We start from the raw sequence: 19,922 nt of genomic DNA on the forward strand, positions 1-19,922 counted from the left end.
AGTCTGAGGGAGCAGAGGGTGATATTTGCCCTCTGAACAAGCCAAATGATGTATCTAGCCTAGGCTTAAGACGTATTTTCAAAATGTTTTACTCAGATTGTAAATAGTACTATGTAGAATTAAATATAGAATCACCACCACTAAGGCACTTGGTTGCTTTTTAAATTGTGGCAAAATGTACATAATGTAACATTTACTGTTTTAACCGTCCTTAAGTATATATTTCATTGGTAAACACATTCACACTGTTGTGCAACTGTCACCAACATCCAGCTCCAGCATTTTTTCATCTTTCCCAACTGAAACTCTGTGGCCATTAAATAACCTTTTAAACAACAACGCATTTCCCTCCTCTTCCCATTACCTGGCAACCACTATTCTTTCTGTCTCTATAAATTTGATTACTCTAGGCACCTCATTTAAGTAGAATCATACAATATTTTTCCTTTTGTGTTTGGTGTATTTCACTTAGCATAATGCCTTTGTGGTTCATCCATGTTGTAGCATGTGTCAGAATTTCCTTCTTTTTTTAAGGCTGAATAATATTTCATTATATATACGTAACATACTACATTTCACTTATCCGTCGATGGACGCTTGGGTTGCTTCCACCTTTAGGCTATTGTGAATAATGCTGCTTTGAACTTTGGTGTACAGATTGAACTTTGTGTTTAATCCTTTTGATTCTTTTGGGTATGTACTTGATTACTTTTTTAAAGTACTGGAATAAGTCAGGTAATCACATTTAAGTTATGAAGTTAGGCTATAGTGTTGTGATTAGGTAACAGTCTTAATGAACTGGGATTGTCGAAGATATTCACAAAGTTTACTATCTGTGTGATTAGGCTCTGGTGGAAAATATTGCGCTTTTTTTTGTTTGACATTAAGTAATAAAAAAATCCAGACCACAGTTACCATTTTAACAACAATAGCTAATGTTCATTGAGCTTGTCAAATAAGGTATTCAGTGCTTTACCTGTATTTTCTCATTTACCTCTCTTAATAAGCTTAGGTAGTCAGTACCCTAATTATTATTTTATATAAGGAAACAGAGGTCCTGAAAACTTAAGTAACATATTCAAGGTCTTACAGCACAGAAATGGTAGAACTGGAATTCAAACATTGATCTTTCTGATACTAGAAACTGAGTTCTCATATATTGTGCTACACTTTGAGCCCATAATTTTACCTTTCATCTCTCAAAAAATTCCATTGAAATGATAAGAGAACTATAAAATTAAGGAGAAAAATGTCCACGTAATGGCAGAAGGAGCCACCATGAGCTAGAAAATTTGAGGAATTTCTGCAACGTAAAGGAGATGGTTATTGAGCAGTCAATAAGGTGTAGACAATGAAGGAACCCAAAAAGAACTGGAAAAGTCCTGCAGAAAGAGCAGAATCCAGGGCTGTGGCATGGAACATTTATAAAAATTGATTATGGGGCTTCCCTGGTGGCACAGTGGTTGAGAGTCTACCTGCCGATGCAGGGGACACGGGTTCGTGCCCCAGTCCGGGAAGATACCACATGCCACGGAGTCGCTGGGCCCGTGAGCCATGGCCACTGAGCCTGCGTGTCCGGAGCCTGTGCTCCGCAATGGGAGAAGCCACAGCAGTGAGAGGCCAGCGTACCGCAAAAAAAAAAAAAAAAAAAAAAAAAAAAATTTGATTATGTGCTAGATTGCACTGAAGAATTCAAAACAGGAAAACTCAAACTCTTACAGGCCACTGTCTTTTATTACAATGAAATAAACCTAGAAATTAATGATGAATAAAGATTTAAAAAATACTCATCTACTTGAAGGAGTGGTTGGGTCAAAGAAGATAAAACATTGAAATTGGATATTATTTAGATAATAATAATTATCTAATAATTAGTGAGAACACTGAACAACAAAAACCTGACAGATGTGGCCAAAATTACTCTTGTGAAAATTCATAGCTTTGGATGCTTTCATTATAAATAATAAATATAGAAAATCATGAACTTGACTTGCAATTCAAGAAGCCAGAAGGATAGCAATAAAAAAACCCAAACTAGAAGAATAAGTTACAATTTAATTAGTTAGAAAATATTGTTAAAGTAAAACTGAAAAATAGACTTTTTAAAAACTAAATTTCTAAAAACAACAAAATAATCTTAGACGTATCCAATAAATTTGAAAATTGTGATAATATAAAATTTTCTAGAAAAATGTAACTGATCAAAGTCACCCTAAGAAATAGGAAGTATGAGTATAGAATCATAACTTGGAAAGATTAATGAAGTTCTGTTGACCTTCTCCACCCCTCGCTGCTATGAATGTGTCAGGTTTAGGTGGTTATATAGGCATGGTAAGGAACAGATATTATTACCGTTTAAACTGTTCCAAGTCATAGGAATGGTATGTATATATGTGTATTATAAGAAGCAAAAGAAAAAATCATTGTAATCCTAGAGAAAGTCACGTTCTGAGTTTTTCTTTTCTTCATTTCTGTGATAGTAGTAGTTTTGAAATTGTTCTTCCTGGGGCCCTGCCTGAGGTTCTTTGGGACATGGGAAGGACTGAGGGAGCTAAATGGCTGACCCACCAGGGCATGGATGCTTCTGCTTTATTCAGAGCAGGTTCATTTCTATCTACTTAAATTGGGAATTCAGTAATATCTTGTTTGAGATAAAAGGGTTCTTTTTATTTTTTTTTTTAAAAGCTTGGAAGCTACATTTTAAAAAACACAATGGGGGAGGATCATATCAATTATATACCTTTATACTTGCTTTTTATATGACAATGTATTATGAACATTAACCTGTGTTATGAAAAATTCTTTACAAATATCTTTGTTGTAAAAAAAAAATTAAACAATTCAGAAGTACATACTAAAAAAAGTGAAAGGTCCCACATTACCACCATCCCAGCCCCACCATCCCTCCCCCACCCCAATCCCATTCTCCATCCAGAGTTTGATGACTGTCATTTCAGACCTTTCTCTATGAATTTACATGTTAAATGTATGAATCCCTGTGTGTTGTAGACATTTTTTAGACATGAAACTGTACTATTCATACTGTTTGGCAACTCATTTTTTTAATGTACTCTCAAAACTGTTCATATCTTTCATCTATGTTAAGTGATTTTTTTTTTTTCTGGTACACGGGCCTCTCACTGTTGCGGCCTCTCCCGTTGCGGAGCACAGGCTCCGGATGCGCAGGCTCAGCGGCCATGGCTCACGGGCCCAGCTGCTCCACGGCATGTGGGATCCTCCCAGACCGGGGCACGAACCTGTGTCCCCTACATCGGCAGGCGGACTCTTAACCACTGCGCCACCAGGGAAGCCCTGATATTTTTATTTAATGGTATTTTATTCTTATGAAAGTAATACATATTAATGACTTAAAAAAACATGTAATATCACATGATTGTTGATGAAATTTCCAAATTTTCCTTTATTTCCATTCACCAGAGGCAGCTACCTTCAAGTTTTTAGCAGCTGTAGTATTTCTCTCCATATTTTTAACTGACATGCTCATATTGCTGTTCTTAATTTTTCTGTTTCAGATAACAGTTATTGATTTTCTCATGGAAGATGAATTTAGGTCTTTTATTACCTCTGATCCCCTCTCCCCCAGAAACACACATATACATAAAGTATCTTTTTCTCACTCACGTTTCCCCTCCCTCATCCTTTCTCTGTCTTCAGGAAAAAATTTAAATCAAAAGTTAATGTTTACATTTCAATGAGCAAGCTGAATCATATGATAGATTATGATATGTTTTCTTTCTTATACATTTGTCAAATAAGAGTTCCTGGATTTCACATCTTACTGCTTATCTTATTCCTTTATTTTGGTGAAACATTTTCCAGTAGTTTCCTGACAGTGTTGGAGGCAACACTTAGACCTTGCATGACTGCGAATGACTTTATTCTACTCTTGATAGGGTTGGGAATTACCTTCAGAGCTTTGAAGACATAGCTCCATTGACTTCTAGATTTCACGTTGAAGCTTAGAAGTCTCGATCCATTCTGATTGCTGGGGTCTTTTTTTGTTTTTTATTTTGGGTGGGGTTTTTTTTGGATCCTTTATTTGTCTCTAGTATCTTGAAATTGTACAGTGATTTGCCTTGCTATGGGTCCATTTTCATCTACTGTGCTGGACATTTGGTGGACCCATACAGGCTGCAAATTCATGTCCTTTAGAGTTGGGAAATGTTCTCACATTATTTCTCTGAAAAAATTCTTCTTTATTTTTTTCTCTTTTCTTTCTCTGGGGTCTCTGTGGTGGCATGTTAAGCTTCCTAGTGTTGATCCTTTAATTTTCATAACTTTTCTATTTTCCATCTCTCTTTTGGTCTTCTTTCTACTTTCTTCAACTAATCTTTCCACCCTTTTGAATTCTTTACTTCTGCCATCACTGTTAATATCCAAGAGCTTTTTGGTGTTGTACAATAGATTATTCATTTTTTAATGGCATCTTGTTTCATGGGTGTAACATTTCTTCTTATTTCTTTGACACTGTTATTTCATAAATTAAAAAAATTTTTCTTCTCTTTGCATTGTTTTCTTCCTTAGCAGTCCTCTCTTCTGTTTGTTTTGTTCTGTATCTTGATTGTAGAGGCCTTTCCTCAAATAGCTGCCCAATCCTATCTGCATGAGGCCTTAAAAAGCTAATTGGAAGCTCTGTGTTCATGAATGGGGCTTGTTACCTGGCGGGCTTTACTGTAGATCATGGCTTAGAGGCCTAGCTACTGGGGAGGAGGGGAGGATTTTAAACGTCAGTATCAGAATCTTTTCTTTTGGACTAGTCAGTTTTCTCTTGCCAGTGACTGTAAGCTTTATAACACGTGTTCTGGAAGCTGAGTGGGGTGGTAAGTTATAGGATATGAACATTTAACATGTATACTTTAAGCTCCCCTCCCATTTTTTGTTTAATTCTTTATCCCCTGTCCTCAGCTGTATGTACCTAGTGTTCCCAAACCTTTCTGGTTACTAGAAAGTAAACAGTTTTTCCTCAGGAGGGTGCCAAAAGGCCAGTTGACTAGCTGTGTGAGCTGGGAGAGGAGAAATTTGGGATCGAATTACTCTTATTTTTATTGGCACCCTTCCCCTAGCCTTTAGAGGTGCTCGGTGTCTCCAGTTCCTGAACTTTTTTGGAGTTCTGTGGTGTGAGTTGGGTTGGATGCTTGCTGCCCTGTGCCCCGGGCCCAGCCTTTTCTGGGCTGCCAAGTCAGTCTTCTTTAGTTTCTCAACTGAAGTTTTGGTTGACACTCTTGACACCTTGAACCAGATCATTCTTTGTTGTGCAGGATTGTTTTGTATGTTGTGGGGTGTTCTAACAGCATCCCTGGGCTCTCTCTACCCACTGAAAGATGGTACCTGCCCCCCCCCACCAGCTGTGTCAACCAAAAATGTCTTCAGACATTGCCAGAAGTCCACTGGGGCGAATGACCCAGGTTGAGAACCATTTCTTTAATAACATCTGGCTTCCAAAAAATTTGACATCTCTCTTCCATTACTATCTTTTCTCCTATTCTTTGAGGTTTACATCTTTTAAAATTATTTCATCGTGACTTTTCCTGGCAGGGGGTGGTGAGGATTGCATGGTATCAGGAGAGAGAAAAAGCAAATACATGTGTTTAATCCACCATATTTTACTGGAAATCCCCACATATTTTAACTATGTTTCACCTACTAACAGACATTTAGATTGTCTCTAATGTTTTGCTATTATAATAGTGTTATAATAACAATTATTGCCTAGGTTAAGTTCATCTTTCTATTTTTTAATTTTAAGGACTGAGAATTACTCAAGAACTTTAAGGTACCTGAAAGTCCTGACAGTTTCTCAATTTTCAGAACCACAATTACTGAGATTAGAAATAGTGTAGGAAAAAAAAAAATTTATCTTCTGCATAACCCCACCTCCAATTCCTGTTTGCACTGTATACTACCTCCCCTGCCCCCGCCATTTAAAAAAATTTGCATTCCCTCTGCTGGTTTTGCCACTAATGAACCAATTCCCTGTGTATGACCCATTGTCCCCTGAACCTTCCTTTGCAGACCAGTAAAAGGCTGGCCTTGTTTGTTTCTAAGTGAGAATAATAAAAACAATCTGCCAGACTCCTAACATACATGGTTCCATTTAAATCCTTACAGCTATTCTGTGAGAGGTAGACGTGAGCCTCATTTTACATGTGGGGACCCAGGGCTCACAGGCCTGAGGTTATAGCACAAGGTCTGCTTCCAAATGGGGTGTAGTGACCCAGGTTTGTAAGGAACCAAAACATTTTGTTTCCATTATACCCCCCTGCTTCCCTACAGTTGACTTTTGATATTCATGAGGAATGGAAAAAGGAAAAGAAATGATTTTTCATATTTCAAGTATGAAATGAAGCAGGAAAGCTTTTCCTCTAAGGAGAATCTGAACTTTTGTAGGACCAATTTGTGTGATTTTTGACATAGAATCACTATTGAGCTCTAGCCATGTTGAAATTTGCATTTTAATCTCTTGGCAGTTTTTCAAGGATTAATTTAAAATGACTAAATTGCTGCATTGCAAATTGAAACAAGCAATAACGAAGGGGTTGTTAATATGATATAGTCTGCTGTAGTGGAAAGAACATGAGTTTTGGAGACAGCCAGACACTGGGCTCCACCACTCTGGGACCTTGGGATACTTACTTATATTCTCAAGCCTCCTTATCTAATAAAGGAAAGTGGGAGGAACAAGTGAACTATTACATGTGAAGTTCCAAGTTCAATGCCTGGTGCAACAGAGATACTGCTTTTGATGGTCCTTTCTTTCCCTTTGTCCTTCAGCTTTCCTAAAATTCTAGGCTTAACCTCTCTTGAGGTTAAGGGCTAGGGAGCATTACTTCTTGGAGCTTATCTTTTCTTGGTTTTTGCTGACCTTTTTGGTTGTGAAGAGCAACACTTTTCATGGAGGGTATGCTTGGCCACAAATGTCTCTTAGCAGCCACCATTGACTGGAAATGGTACAAGAAATAGAGTCCAGGACTCTAGTGCCTGTCATGTGGGAGGTGTTGTGTACACATTTATTGATTATCTCCTCTTAGGGACTTCTGAACTAAGAGAATAAGCAAAGAAAAGGGTAAAAGGACTTTGGGATATGGAACTTGATTCTGTCAGCAGATAATTATATTCTTCTGGACAGCTTCAGAGAAGGGTTAATGTGAGAGAGAGAAAGGAGGTTGTATTGACTGAACACCCACCGTGGATCAGATCAGGTACTGTTTGTTATATCATGAAATCTTCACAGCAGCCTTACAGTATGGTTGTTATCCCTGCTCTGAAGAGGAGATAGAGCCCAGAGACGTGAAGTCACTTACCCCTAGCCACCCAGCCAGTAAATGCTAAACGAGCAGTCACACTCAGGTCAGTCTGATTCCATCACCGAGACGCTGCTGGGCCCTGGGCCTCTGCTCCTTGGCTCCCAGTACCTTCCTAAGAAATCACTCATCCTAAGTGTAAATTATATAATTAATTGTGTGACTGTTTTTATCAGTTCTCCTTCCATAAGGACAGGGATCAGAGTTTTTCATCACTGCATCTCCGTAATTAGCACTGTACCTAGAACAGAGTAGATGTTCAGTATGTATTTATGGAATGACTGAATGATTGAATGAATGCATTAGCAGTGCAGTCACTCTCAGGAGAAGGAAAAATAACAGTTCCTCTCACTTGGCTTTTGGGCCAGTGAGTCTGCAGATGTTAATGAAAAGCAAATGGAGAAAATTAAGTCTTTCCACTTTCAGATCCCTGTTGAACTTAATTCTCATTATTTCTACAATTTCTGTGTAAAAATATTTTCTTCTTTTTCACTGAAAAACTATCACTATGTAACTGCTCTTCAGGGTTTTTTCTGTCTATCAAGATAACACATGTAGGAGTGAATTTTACACAGGCAATAATTAAATGAGCATAAATCTTTATAAGTGTAAACAGTTGACCTGCATTTTAAAAAAAGTCACAGATCATGAACAGATACGTATTCATAATGACATTGTAAACTGGCTCTATAAGGAATTTTTTTAGTGGCCAGGGTTTGGAGTTTACTTTTGATTAATGGATAACCGTATAGACCTTCTTTTAGAATATTAAACAAACCTGTCTTAATTATCTGGCCTGTGTCATACCAAGTGGTTAATGATGCAAGGAAAACATTTAGAATGGACAGTTACTTATAACATTGCCCAGACTCCACTTTGTCAAAAGATGCACCATGATATAGAAAAGATTTATGAACTCATCGTGACTTTCAAAAATAAACAAAGTTAAAGTGGTAGTAGAAGACCTATTTTCAAGCACTGAGATTATAGAGAATCCATTGTTGCTGTTAAGAGTTGTCAGGTCATTGTTTATTCTAATCGTTTTTCCATTCATACAGAGGGATAAAAGTTGACCTCCGGGTAAACTCTGCTTTCTTTCCTATAAGATACTTCTCTGATTTGATCGCTTATGTGAGTTTGTGGGATTCTCTCTCAAACAGATTATTTTAGAATCCAAATTTATAATTCCTTTTTAAGAATCCTACACAACTAAAATGACCTAAATTCTTATTTAAAAAAATTAATTGAGGATTTTAAAGGTTTACATTATGGTAAAATAATCTGAGCAAGAGTTATTTCAGGAAATAAGGCCCATGGACAAAACCAGCCTCTTGCCTTAGAAACCTCCTCCAGACACAGTACAGTAAGTCTTTATCATCTATACTGTGTATAAAGCTGAGAGTGACAAAGACTAATAAAATGACAGACCGTGGGGCGGACTAGCATCTGTTTCGAAGGCTCCAAGGAGTACCCAGCTTAGAGTCAGTTCTTTAGTTTGGGGATTATCTCATTTCCCTAAGGTACTGAACCTAAGACCCTTTTTCTCTGAGCCCCACTGTATCCCCTCCCATCCGAGGCCCATTCCACCTCCCATCACCACCCCCACCCGCTTCCTCACCCGGGGCGTGGATCGCAGTGAGCCTGAAGTCCCCAGCCACCTGGATCAGCGCAGGAGCCAGCAGGGACAACTAGAAGGGAGCAGCCATTATGGGGCTTCTCCTGGGGGAAATGGGGTTTTGCCAAGTGTCTTCCTTTCTTCTTTGTCTGGATTTAGAGCCACAGAGAGTTAGAGCTGGAAGTGTTCTTCCACGCTGTTGCTTTGTAGAAATGAAAGGCCTGGAGAGCCTTGTACGTGCCTCTTCTGAAGCTCAACTTCCGGGCTGCTCTTTCTCTGTTAACCAGAGACCTTCCTCGGACTTGAGCCCTGTTCGGCCTGGGAAGTGGTCAGCTTTGTGTCCCTGCTACCTAGCCCTACAGAGTGGGCCCAAATAATAATTACTAGGCATATAGGAGGATGCTCAGAGGCACATAACTGTATGTAACTGAAAATATACTTAAACTCCATGAATAGAAAAGGAATGTTCTTCCTTAAGCCTAAAAACTTACTAGCACTGAGAAAACTGAGCCCTTTTGAGCATGGACACTGGGAAGTAGTCCGTCTAAGCAAGGTTTTCCTTTTTAGCAGGTGAGTCACATGGAGGAGTAATTGTCAGGGAATAAAGGGGGTGGTTATTTAGGCTTAACCATGATGGCATTATAACCCAGGACACTGGGCCTAAGACTAGGTGGACGGCAATACCACGTTTGACAGGATTGATGGTTCTTTAGAAGGAGGATTGATCCTTCATTAAAAGACTGGACTCTCCTTTTTAAAAAAAAACTGGTTGGGCAAGTGGACAGATGTGGAGCACAGGAACCTGGAAGTCTGGGCCTTGTCCCAGATCCTTCCTGCCCCCTTTCAAAGTCTGATCCACTGTCAAGTCCTGTGATTCCACTTTACAGAGATCTGTGACAGTCATATTCAAAGCTTTTATCTGAATAGCTTGTAATCATTCTTTCCCTGAATGGCAGTAGCCTGTTAGCTGCTTGCCCTGCCTCCTGCTTGCCCTCTCTTGTGCATCCTCTACAGGACCTCTAGGAAGATCTTTCTGCAACACAGATAGGACCATCCCGATTCTTCAGCAGCTCCCGGTTACCTCCCTGTTATTATTAAGTCTAGGCTCCCACAGGATCTGAACCCCAGCACGCTCCCTGCCCTGCACCCCGCCCTTCACTCCACTGACCTGCATAGAGCTGCTCTCTCCCCCTTGCCTCTGGCTGGAACACGCTTCTCCCCCTGTGCCCTAAGTGAACCCCCTGTTGGGAGGCCCAGAGAAGTATCTTCTCCTCTGTCAAGTCCTCCCCAGCCTTCCCCCCATATCCATCTGGCAGAGTTGAATCTTCCCTTCTCAGCCAGCCCTGGCGCATGTCTAGCCTGGATCACAGTTCTTGGCATGTGAGGTTTCTGGGTCTAACGTTGCTCCTAGAAAATGGGGATCATGTTTAGTTAATCTCTGCACGCCTAGCTCCCAGGGTGGTACTAAGCACTTAGTAGGAGTCAAACAGGTGTTTGTTGACTGGCTGATTATAGGAGACAGAAATGGAAGATTGAAGACTTAGTTCCACTGAAGCCAAGTGCTGGGAGAAAGTGGCGTACCTGTGTTTTTTATAAATACAAGCTCACAATGTGTTCTGGCTACAGTCTTAACTTAGGACAACTTGCCATGGAAGCCTTCTCTTCTTACTCCTCGTTCCCTATACTGTGTTCTTGCCTATCTGAGAAATATGATTGACCTGGCTGTGAAATGTACACCTGCCTCTGTGCACAGTTCTCCCTGCCCCCCTGCCCCAGTTACCTGAAGAACAAACCACCTATTTCTTTACATTTTAAATGAATGTAGGGACTTCCCTGGTGGCGCAGTGGTTAAGACTCCGCACTCCCAATGCAGGGGGCCCGAGTTCAGTCCCTGGTCCAGGAACTAGATCCCATATGCATGCCACAACTGAGAATTTGAATGGTGCAACTAAGGAGCCCACTTGCTGCAACTAAGACCCAACACAACCAAATAAATAAACAAACAAACAAACAAACAAAAATGAATGTAGCCACTGATACCTTTAAAAGCTCCCCCTCCTCCAGCTACCTTACCTGACTTTGTGAGTCTCCAATGTCAGTTCTTTTCCTGTGGGCCCTTCATCATTACTAAGTAATTGATCACTTCATCCAACTCAGACCCAGGTTTTCTGAAGTCAAGTGGTCCATTCTTCCTAACATACCACGTTGTCCCCCTTTGAGGCCCTTGTGTTTCTCTTATACCACCCTGCTCACGCCTGAGCTAATGAGCAGTAGTCTTCAGTCAGTTGCTTTCTCCACTCATTGATTCTCTTTCATCAAACTGCTAAGATGATGGGATACATCATTTTACCCAAAGGGATCTCAGTCTGGTGGCAAAAACATGCTTGTAACTGAGTGATTATAAGATAGAGACAGATTGTCATGGAAGCACAAAGGGCAGCTTGACAAATGAGTTGAGGAAGACTTTCAGGAGAAGGTGACATTTGAGCTGAGTCATGAAAAGTAAATGGGTGTCCTCAGGAAGAGAAGAGCCTTCTAGGCAGAGGAAACAGAGGAAGTAAAGGCCTGGGGGTGTGAAAAGCATGGCAGGTCTGAGAAATTGAGGGTGGTTGTAGCTTAAGCCACCGGATTCTTAAGCTAGGGGGAAGGAGGCCCCTTTCTCTGAGGGGTTTTCTTCTGAGATAAGGCTTGATGGGAGCGGCAAGGGCTCCCTCGAGGTGTTCCCAAGGTCCGTTCTGCCCCACAGGTGCTCCTATGGCTGATCGAGGTTCCCAGTCCATTCCCACCCACTCCCACTGCCTAGGCGGGTGGCGTCCCAGAAGGAAAGAGGCAGGGAGGAAGCAGATAAGAAAGACAGCTTCTGTTTAGACACAAATATCTTGGTAATCAGCACAGATGGGATGAGAAATACCAAAAAAAGTACATGACAGTTTAGAGAGAATTTGGTTAAATGTTACATATTTTTAACATACCTGTGTAGAGTTTTTGGACCAAGCACCTGAATCCTTCAGAACCTGGTTGGCCTGGGGGTTATGCCTCAACCAAGTGGTGTTTTTATTTCAGAAATGTTCCCTTCCCCATCCACTAAAGTATCCTTGTGATTTTTTTTTCTCCCACCAAAATAAGGCGCAGGATTTGTCTCTGACGCTGTGTCTCCCTATTTGGACGGCAAGCTGTGTAACATATTTCTACCCAGCGTGAAGCTTCTTGGCAGACTCTTGAGGCCACGTTTTGGTGGCTTCAGAGTTATCTTTGGATCTGTCAAAAGTGCTAATGGGCTTTCTGGCCTTCTTTAAGCTCCTCATTTCTATTTTCTTTTTACTTCCATCCTCTCCTAAAAGAAAAATTCATGTAATTCATCAGCAGTTAAGCATTTTACTGAAATGCTCAGCTGAGGGCCTTGTATTTTTGTTTGCGAGAATAACTCTGCCATGTCACTGTCTTCAGAACAAACCCCACCCTAACTTCATTAGCTCAGCACTCCTCAGTCCACTGGGCCAGAGGTATACTTGTTGACTAATTTATACTGCCTTTCTTGTTTGCTTGCTCAGTTTTGTTTTTCAAGTTTGTGTGGTGGTTAGAGCAAGAGTTTGGGGTTCAGGAAACCTGGTTTTGAAACTTGGCCCCTTCCAGCTGGGTGACCTTTGGAAGACTGTTTAACCTTCCCGAGCCTCAGTTTTCCCATCTATAAAATGGAGATGATAATGCCTTCCTCAGGGTTGTTGAGAAGATTAGAGAGAACGCAGGTAAAGTACCTATTTTCTGGCCCACAAGGATTACTCAATAAATGGAATAACAATTTTTAACAGAAACACTTTTTCTTTTGCCATACTTTGATCCTGCATGTTCTTTCCAAATACAAGTTTTATCTACTATTTTTAGTGGTGGTTAAAAAAAAGAAAACAAAAAACACAGGTTTAAAGACAAACCTACCCAAGACTGAACAATGCCTTATCCGCTTACTATATGACCTTGGTCAAGTTACTTCTCTGTGCCTCTGTTGTCTTATCTGTATATAGAGATGATAATGTTTGTTCAAGGAGTGGCTTCAAGATGAGTGAAATAATATATGTAAAGCCTCATATATTGTAGATATTTAAAAGTATTTAAGAGGGAGAATGTAATGTAAGGGAAAGTATAGGGCTATGGTGTTGCGTCTGTGTCCAAAATCTGACTGTACCAGTTACTGAATCTCTCCCAGACTTAGTTTACCTATATGTTGGAAAGAATAATACCTCATTGGATTTTTGTGAAGATTGCTTAAAATTACATGTTTAAGAGTACCTGGTCCAGTGCCTGGGACTTGGTAGGTAGTCAGTATGCAGACCTATTAATTCACTCATGCTTCATTTATAAAGGTCGATAGTTAACCTGGTACTCAAATCAAACAATAATAAATCATAAGTGCCCATTCTTATTCCCAACCCATAATATTGTCGAAAAGCACTTTATGCTATTTTGCATATAAAATCCACCTGGTTTACTTGAATTTATGGGTTATGGATCTTTCATCATTATAAACTGCAACCCCTGGCAATAGCGTTCCTTCCCTCACCAACCCCCTTCATTTTCAGAGGATTATATTGTATGGCATTGAAAACCTGTAACATTGAAGAAATTAGCATATTCATGTGTATTATTAAAGTCAGATGGGTATAGAAAAGGTTGCAGAAATGAAACACATTACATTCTTTCTGAAATCTGAAGAGTACCAATCTACAGTACTAATAAAAGGAACGAAGCCCAGGCTACACACAAAAGCTAGTCTAAAACACTGCTTTGTCACAACTTGCTACTGCTTGTCTTCGATGGTTTTTTTACCCCTTTTGAGTGAAATACCTGGAAATTGTAGATATCGGAAATTGCTTTACTTCCAGCCGAGGCATTTTAGAGAGTGTAAACTGTGGAGGAGGGGACCCCAGCAGTGATGACAGGAGAGGAGCATGCCTGGCCTTTGCAGGTGGGGCCTGTTGGACAGAAACAGGCTCTGTGCCAGAAGCATTTTGGTCCCTGGGTACTTTCTTTTGCTTAGACGTATGGCACAGTGCATTGGGAAAGTTCTAGGACCCAGGGTCAGAGGATATGAGCTGCGATCTCATCTTCACTGCTCATTGGGTTTTTTGATCTCGGCATCTCTCTCTTGCCTTGGTTTCCTCATTTTTAAGATTGCAGACTTCTTGTCCTGCTCACCTTTCGGAGCTGACATGAAGAGCAAGCACAGTGCTGCATGTGACTTCACATTGCAAACTGTAATCACCACCCAGAGGTGTGATTGCTCAGACTCCGTCATCTCTAAGGTTTCTTCCAACTTTACATTTCATGATTTACATGTGAGTGAGATTTGGTCTCCCAGGGAGAAAGCATAGGACTGGGGATGAGGGGAGTATACTTTCTGATTATTTTCTGTTTCTCGTGCTTAACGATACCGTTTGTAATAAGAACAAACAAAGTAATCCCCAAACCTCCCTTCTTCTTTCTCCTAGAGAAATCTGACAGAGTATTTTGTGGCTGTGGATGTAAACAACATGCTGCATCTGTACGCAAGCATGCTCTGCGAGCGCCGGATCCTCATCATCTGCAGCAAGCTCAGCACTGTGAGTAGACAGTCGAGGCGGGCTTTTGAATTTTATTTTAATTGAAAGATGTATCAGAAAGATTAAAGAAAAGTTTAGAAAAAGAAATCAGCCACAATCCCCTCAGGTAGTAACATGTCATTTTCATTAATTATTCATGTTCCGTCACAGTGTCAATGTACATTTCATTTATTCTTGTAGTTTCACAATCAATTATAAATAGTTTCCCATTTGATCGTGTGTTATGAACACTTTACATATTTCCACACTCTTCCATTATTGTCATTTTTTATATGTCTGTATCATATTCCATTATACTGATGTGTCATCACTTGCTAAATCGTTTTTCTCTTCATGGCCATTTAGGTAGTTTGTAGTTTAATCCTTTAGTAGGTAACACTACAGTGAACATCTTTTGGCTACATTTGACTGATACAGTTTGTATTCTAAGCATTGGGACCACTGGGTCAAAGGACTGAATAAGTGCTATGACTTGTGGATGCCAAATTGCTTCCCAAACAGGCTATGCTTTTTTATAGTGGATGCTGCCAGCTGTGCATTAGTGTACCATTTGCACTGCAGCCTTGCCAGAATTATGTATGTGCTCGTGAATATGTGCTTTAATTTACCTAATAAAATAGGCATAAAATGGTATTACAGGTTTGCTTTATTTTTAACTTCTTTGGTTAGAGGTAACTGAACATTTTCCATGTGTTTTTTTATCCCCCATTTGCATTTTGTTAATATCTTTTCTCATTTATCTTATAGGGCTCTTGATTTAAAAAAAATAAAGTGGGATGAGCTCTTTTTATATTGTAAAAACTTTTACTATATAATATAAATACTTTTCATATTCTTTTTATGTTAGCTTTTTTAACTTGCTAAGTATAGGAGTTTATATTTTTCCCAGTATCTATTATGAAAATTCTCAAACACAGAAAATTGAAATCAGTTTGCAGTGAACATCCAAGTAATTCCATCTAGATTCTGCCATTAACATATTTCTATGCTTGCTTTGGCACATCTTTATCCATCTATCCATCCCTCATACCATCCATCAAGCCATCTTATTTTTTGATGCATTTCAAAGTAAATCACAGACATCACTATGCTTCCCCCCAATAATTGCATATGTTTGTTATTAACTAAAGTTCAATATCTGTTTACAGTATTTTTTTTTCTTTTTGAGGTAAAACTTACATAAAGGTATTGACTAGGAGAAGTTGACTGTTTGAGAGGGTAGAAAGACCTTCTTATGGTGGGAATTTCCCTATTGAAGTTCCTATGGATAGAATCATCGGCCTATGATTTACCTATGTGTTTACCTATGAATTCAAGGCACCTAATAATGCAAACTTAGTGAGACCATTAGAGTTTTCTTTATGGTTTTCATTGTAATTTTATTATTTTATTTTTTCGGTATTGTTTGCTTGTCAAGAACGCACAATTTTTTAATTGCCTGCTAGGTGCTAGGCTTACAACGAATGCATAGTAGGTGATAAAAGCATGGCCCTTGCCCTCAAGGGAAAAACAGCCCATAATAGACCTCTTGCTTTGTTTTGCATTTGGTTTTAAACTGGTAAGTGTAGTTCGTAATCTCAGGGCCTGAACACCCAGACTGAGGTTCAGAATGAGAATATTGCCAACCAGATTTATCATTGCCTGTTTATGAGGCTGGATAGATTAAGAGTACATTTGAAAGGGTCTAGTCCATAACCAGTTACTGTTGCTTTGAAGAATTAAACTTAAGTAGAACAAAAGTAGGACATCATAACAGTGGAATTGAATTCCCATGGTGTTTTTGAGCCTTTAATATGTGCCAGGCACTGTGCTAAAGCCCCCTTCATCTATTAACTCATTTAATTGTCACTACAGCAGTTTGTAGTAGGTTCTGTTATTTCTCCATATTATAGATAAGGAAGAATGTATCTTCTGTGTGATTTTGTTTAGATAAATGTAGGGGATTAAACACACAAAGTTATTTCTGCTCCTTCCCAAAACTAAAATGAAATAAAGGAGTAAATCAACAAGCACAAAGAACAGCTGCAGCAGAAATCTTAGATATTAAGAAAATGCTGTTATCAATGTTATGCCAACATTCAAAAACTAAGGTGAAATGAAGAGAATAATATAATTCACCAAAATTGAATTAAGAAGAAATATAAAAATTGAATAGGTCATTTAATTTATAAAAATTGGATCAATATATAAATTTTTTTTTCCAAAACACTCAGCCCGGATGGTTTTACAGGTATGTTTTATCAAATATCTCAAGGAACAGGTAATTTCAATCTTAGACAAACTCCTTAAGAGTCTAGAAAAAAGAAGGAACACCCCCTGAGCTTTTCTTGTGACACTTGTATAATTTTGACATTCAACTACACGAAGAGACACTACAAGAAAGAAAAGTTATCAGCCAGTCTCACTCAGTAACATAGCTGTAGAAATCTTAAACAAAACAATAGCAAATACATAAAAAATATAATTCATAATAACTGAGTTGACTTTATTCCAGAAATGTAAGGCTGATAATACTAGAAAACCTGTTACTATAGCTCACCACATTAACATATTGAAAGGGAAAATTCAAATGCTCAATATGAATTTTCAGTAGAGAAAAAGCATGACCATGTTCATGAATAGGAAGACTCATTATATTAAAGGTATAAATGATGTATATTATAGACTGCATACAATTTCATTCAAAATCCCAATAGGATTTTACATAGTACTTGGCAACCTGATTCTAGAATTAATATGGAAAGCCAAAGGGAGAGCCAAGATATACTTGAAGAAAAAGAATGGGTGATAAAGTTTGCTTTACCAGACATCAAGATTTTTATAGACCTCTAGTAACTAAGATGCTAGTAACGGCATAGGGATACACAAATGGACTGATGGAACGGAATAGAGATTGCAAAAGAGGACCGTGTGTGGGTTCTTCATATACAACAGAGGTGGCATTGTAAAATCTGGGGGAACGGATGGACTTTTCAATAATTGATCATCCACTTGGGGAAGAAAAGGGAGGTAATTTATATCTTACACAACTTGCAAAACTGAATTTCAAATGGATCACGGACTTAAATGTCAAAGGCAAAATTTTAAAACTTTTGAAGACAAAATAGGAGAATAATCTCTGTGATCTTGGAGTAGAAATGGATTCAGTTAAATAATCCAAAATATGCACCGTATAAAGGAAAAGATTAAAATTGTGAATTTTGTTCATTAAAAAATACCATTCAGGGGCTTCCCTGGTGGCACAGTGGTTGAGAATCTGCCTGCTAATGCAGGGGACACGGGTTCGAGCCCTGGTCTGGGAGGATCCCATATGCCGCGGAGCAACTAGGCCCGTGAGCCACAACTACTGAGCCTGCGCGTCTGGAGCCTGTGCTCCGCAACAAGAGAGGCTGCGATAGTGAGAGGCCCGCACACCACGATGAAGAGTGGCCCCTGCTTGCCACAACTAGAGAAAGCCCTCGCACAGAAACGAAGACCCAACACAGCAAAAATTAATTAATTAATTAACAAACTCCTACCCCCAACATCTAAAAAAAAAAAAAATACCATTCAGAGAATGGAAAGACAAAGCACAAGCTGAGATGAGGTATTTGCTATATATAAAACTGACAGAGAATTAATATCTGAAATATATAAAGAACTACTACAGTAAAAAAAAAAAAAAGCAGAAGACAAATCTATTAATAGAAACATTGGCAAAAAGCACAAATAGGCATTTCACAGAAGAAACATAAATGGCTAATAAATATATGGAAAGATGCTCAACCACATTAGTAATCACAGAAAAGCAAATTAAAACTACAGTAATTAAAACACTAGGTTTGCAAAAATTAGATGTCTGATAAAGCCAAGTGTTATATTGCCGATGTATTGGAGAATTTCATGTACTACTCTCTGAAGAGTATGTGGCACAGAACTATTTGCATATGCCCAACACTCAGCAGTTCCACTCCTGGGTGGAATTGTGTGTATGTGTGTGTGTGTACATACAGATACCTACACGCTCTTTTTGGTCATGTATAGTGGGATACATGTGCAAGCATGTTCATAGCAGCATTGTTTTGGGTTTTGTTTTTTAAACCTGGAAAGAGCCCACATGACCATCAACAGAGAACTCATAAATTGTTGCATAGTCATACAGTAGAATACTGTGTCAGTGAAGATGAACTACACTATCAGCATGGTGGGGTCTCTAATACAGAATTCTGAGTAAAAGAAACAAGCTACAGAAGAATATACAGTATGATTTCATTAATATAAAATTCAAGTAAGAAAAACTAAATGGTATATTATTTAGGGATACATACAAAATATGGAGGGGGGAAATGATTAACACAAAATTTAGGTAGTAGTTTCCTCAAAGGGAGTGAAAGGAGTATGGTTGGGAAGAGGCATACGTGGGACATCAGAAGTATTATTTTCTGTCTTGAGCTAGGTTAGGGATCAGCAAACCTTTCTGTAAAGGGTCCAATAGTAAATACAGTCATTATTGCAACCATTGGACTCTGACCTTGTAGTTTACAATCAGTAAACTAGTGAGTGTGACTGTGTTCCAAGAAGCTTTATTTACAAAAAGAGGAGGCACACCAGACTTAGCCTTCGGGCTGTAGTTGGCCAACCCTGAACTAGGTGCTGAGTTTCGGCGTGTTAAGTTTTTCTCCTTTAAATGTCACTTATGTGATCTACATACTTTTTTTTTTTTTTTTTTTTTTTTTTGCTGTACGCGGGCCTCTCACTGTTGTGGCCTCTCCCGTCGCGGAGCACAGGCTCTGGATGCGCAGGCCCAGCGGCCATGGCTCACGGGCCCAGCCACTTCACGGCATGTGGAATCCTCCCGGACCGGGTCACGAACCCGTGTCCCTTGCATCGGCAGGCAGACTGTCAACCGCTGAGCCACCAGGGAAGCCCAACCAAACCCTTTTATCATGAAATTTTACAATACAGGGATAGAGACAAAGTAGTTCTTGTACAAAGGTTAAGAATCAAACTTGCACAAGATTTTGCAATGGCAATTGTAGAAACCAGAAGATAGTGAAGCAGTGTCTAAACTTCTAAGGGAAAATTATTTCTAACCTGAAATTCTATCCTTATCTAATGCAAGCGCTCAGGAGAGAGTGGCACCAGCCCCTACCACACCTGTCAACCTCCTGTCGTCACTAGTCCTCCACTCACCTTCTCTATTGTGGATGAACTGTCCATCCTTTCTAGGCCAGCCCCTCCGCTTGTCCACCTGACTTCATTCAACAAATATTTTTTGTGGCACTTTCATAGGTACTGGTGATACAACAGTGAACAAAATAGGCAAAAATCCCTGTCCTCATATGAAGCTTACATTCTAGTAGGGTAGATCTTCAATAAATGAGGTGAATTAAATATATGATACAGTAGCTA

At 39.3% G+C, this 19,922-nt stretch overlaps 1 protein-coding gene across 6 annotated transcripts in view; it reads left to right on the plus strand.

Moving 5' to 3' along the window:
- Positions 1-19,922, plus strand: part of DENND1A (DENN domain containing 1A) — a 542,774-nt gene that overhangs the window by 284,401 nt on the left and 238,451 nt on the right. For all 6 annotated transcript variants that reach the window (XM_081236287.1, XM_081236288.1, XM_081236291.1 and 3 more), the window contains one exon: positions 14,421-14,531. In XM_081236287.1, coding sequence (XP_081092413.1) covers positions 14,421-14,531 — 111 coding nt within the window. The remainder of the gene's footprint in view (positions 1-14,420; positions 14,532-19,922) is intronic.

The sequence above is a fragment of the Mesoplodon bidens genome (assembly GCF_964165515.1).
Source record: "Mesoplodon bidens genome assembly, chromosome: 6".
In the NCBI taxonomy this organism is placed as follows: domain Eukaryota; kingdom Metazoa; phylum Chordata; class Mammalia; order Artiodactyla; family Ziphiidae; genus Mesoplodon; species Mesoplodon bidens.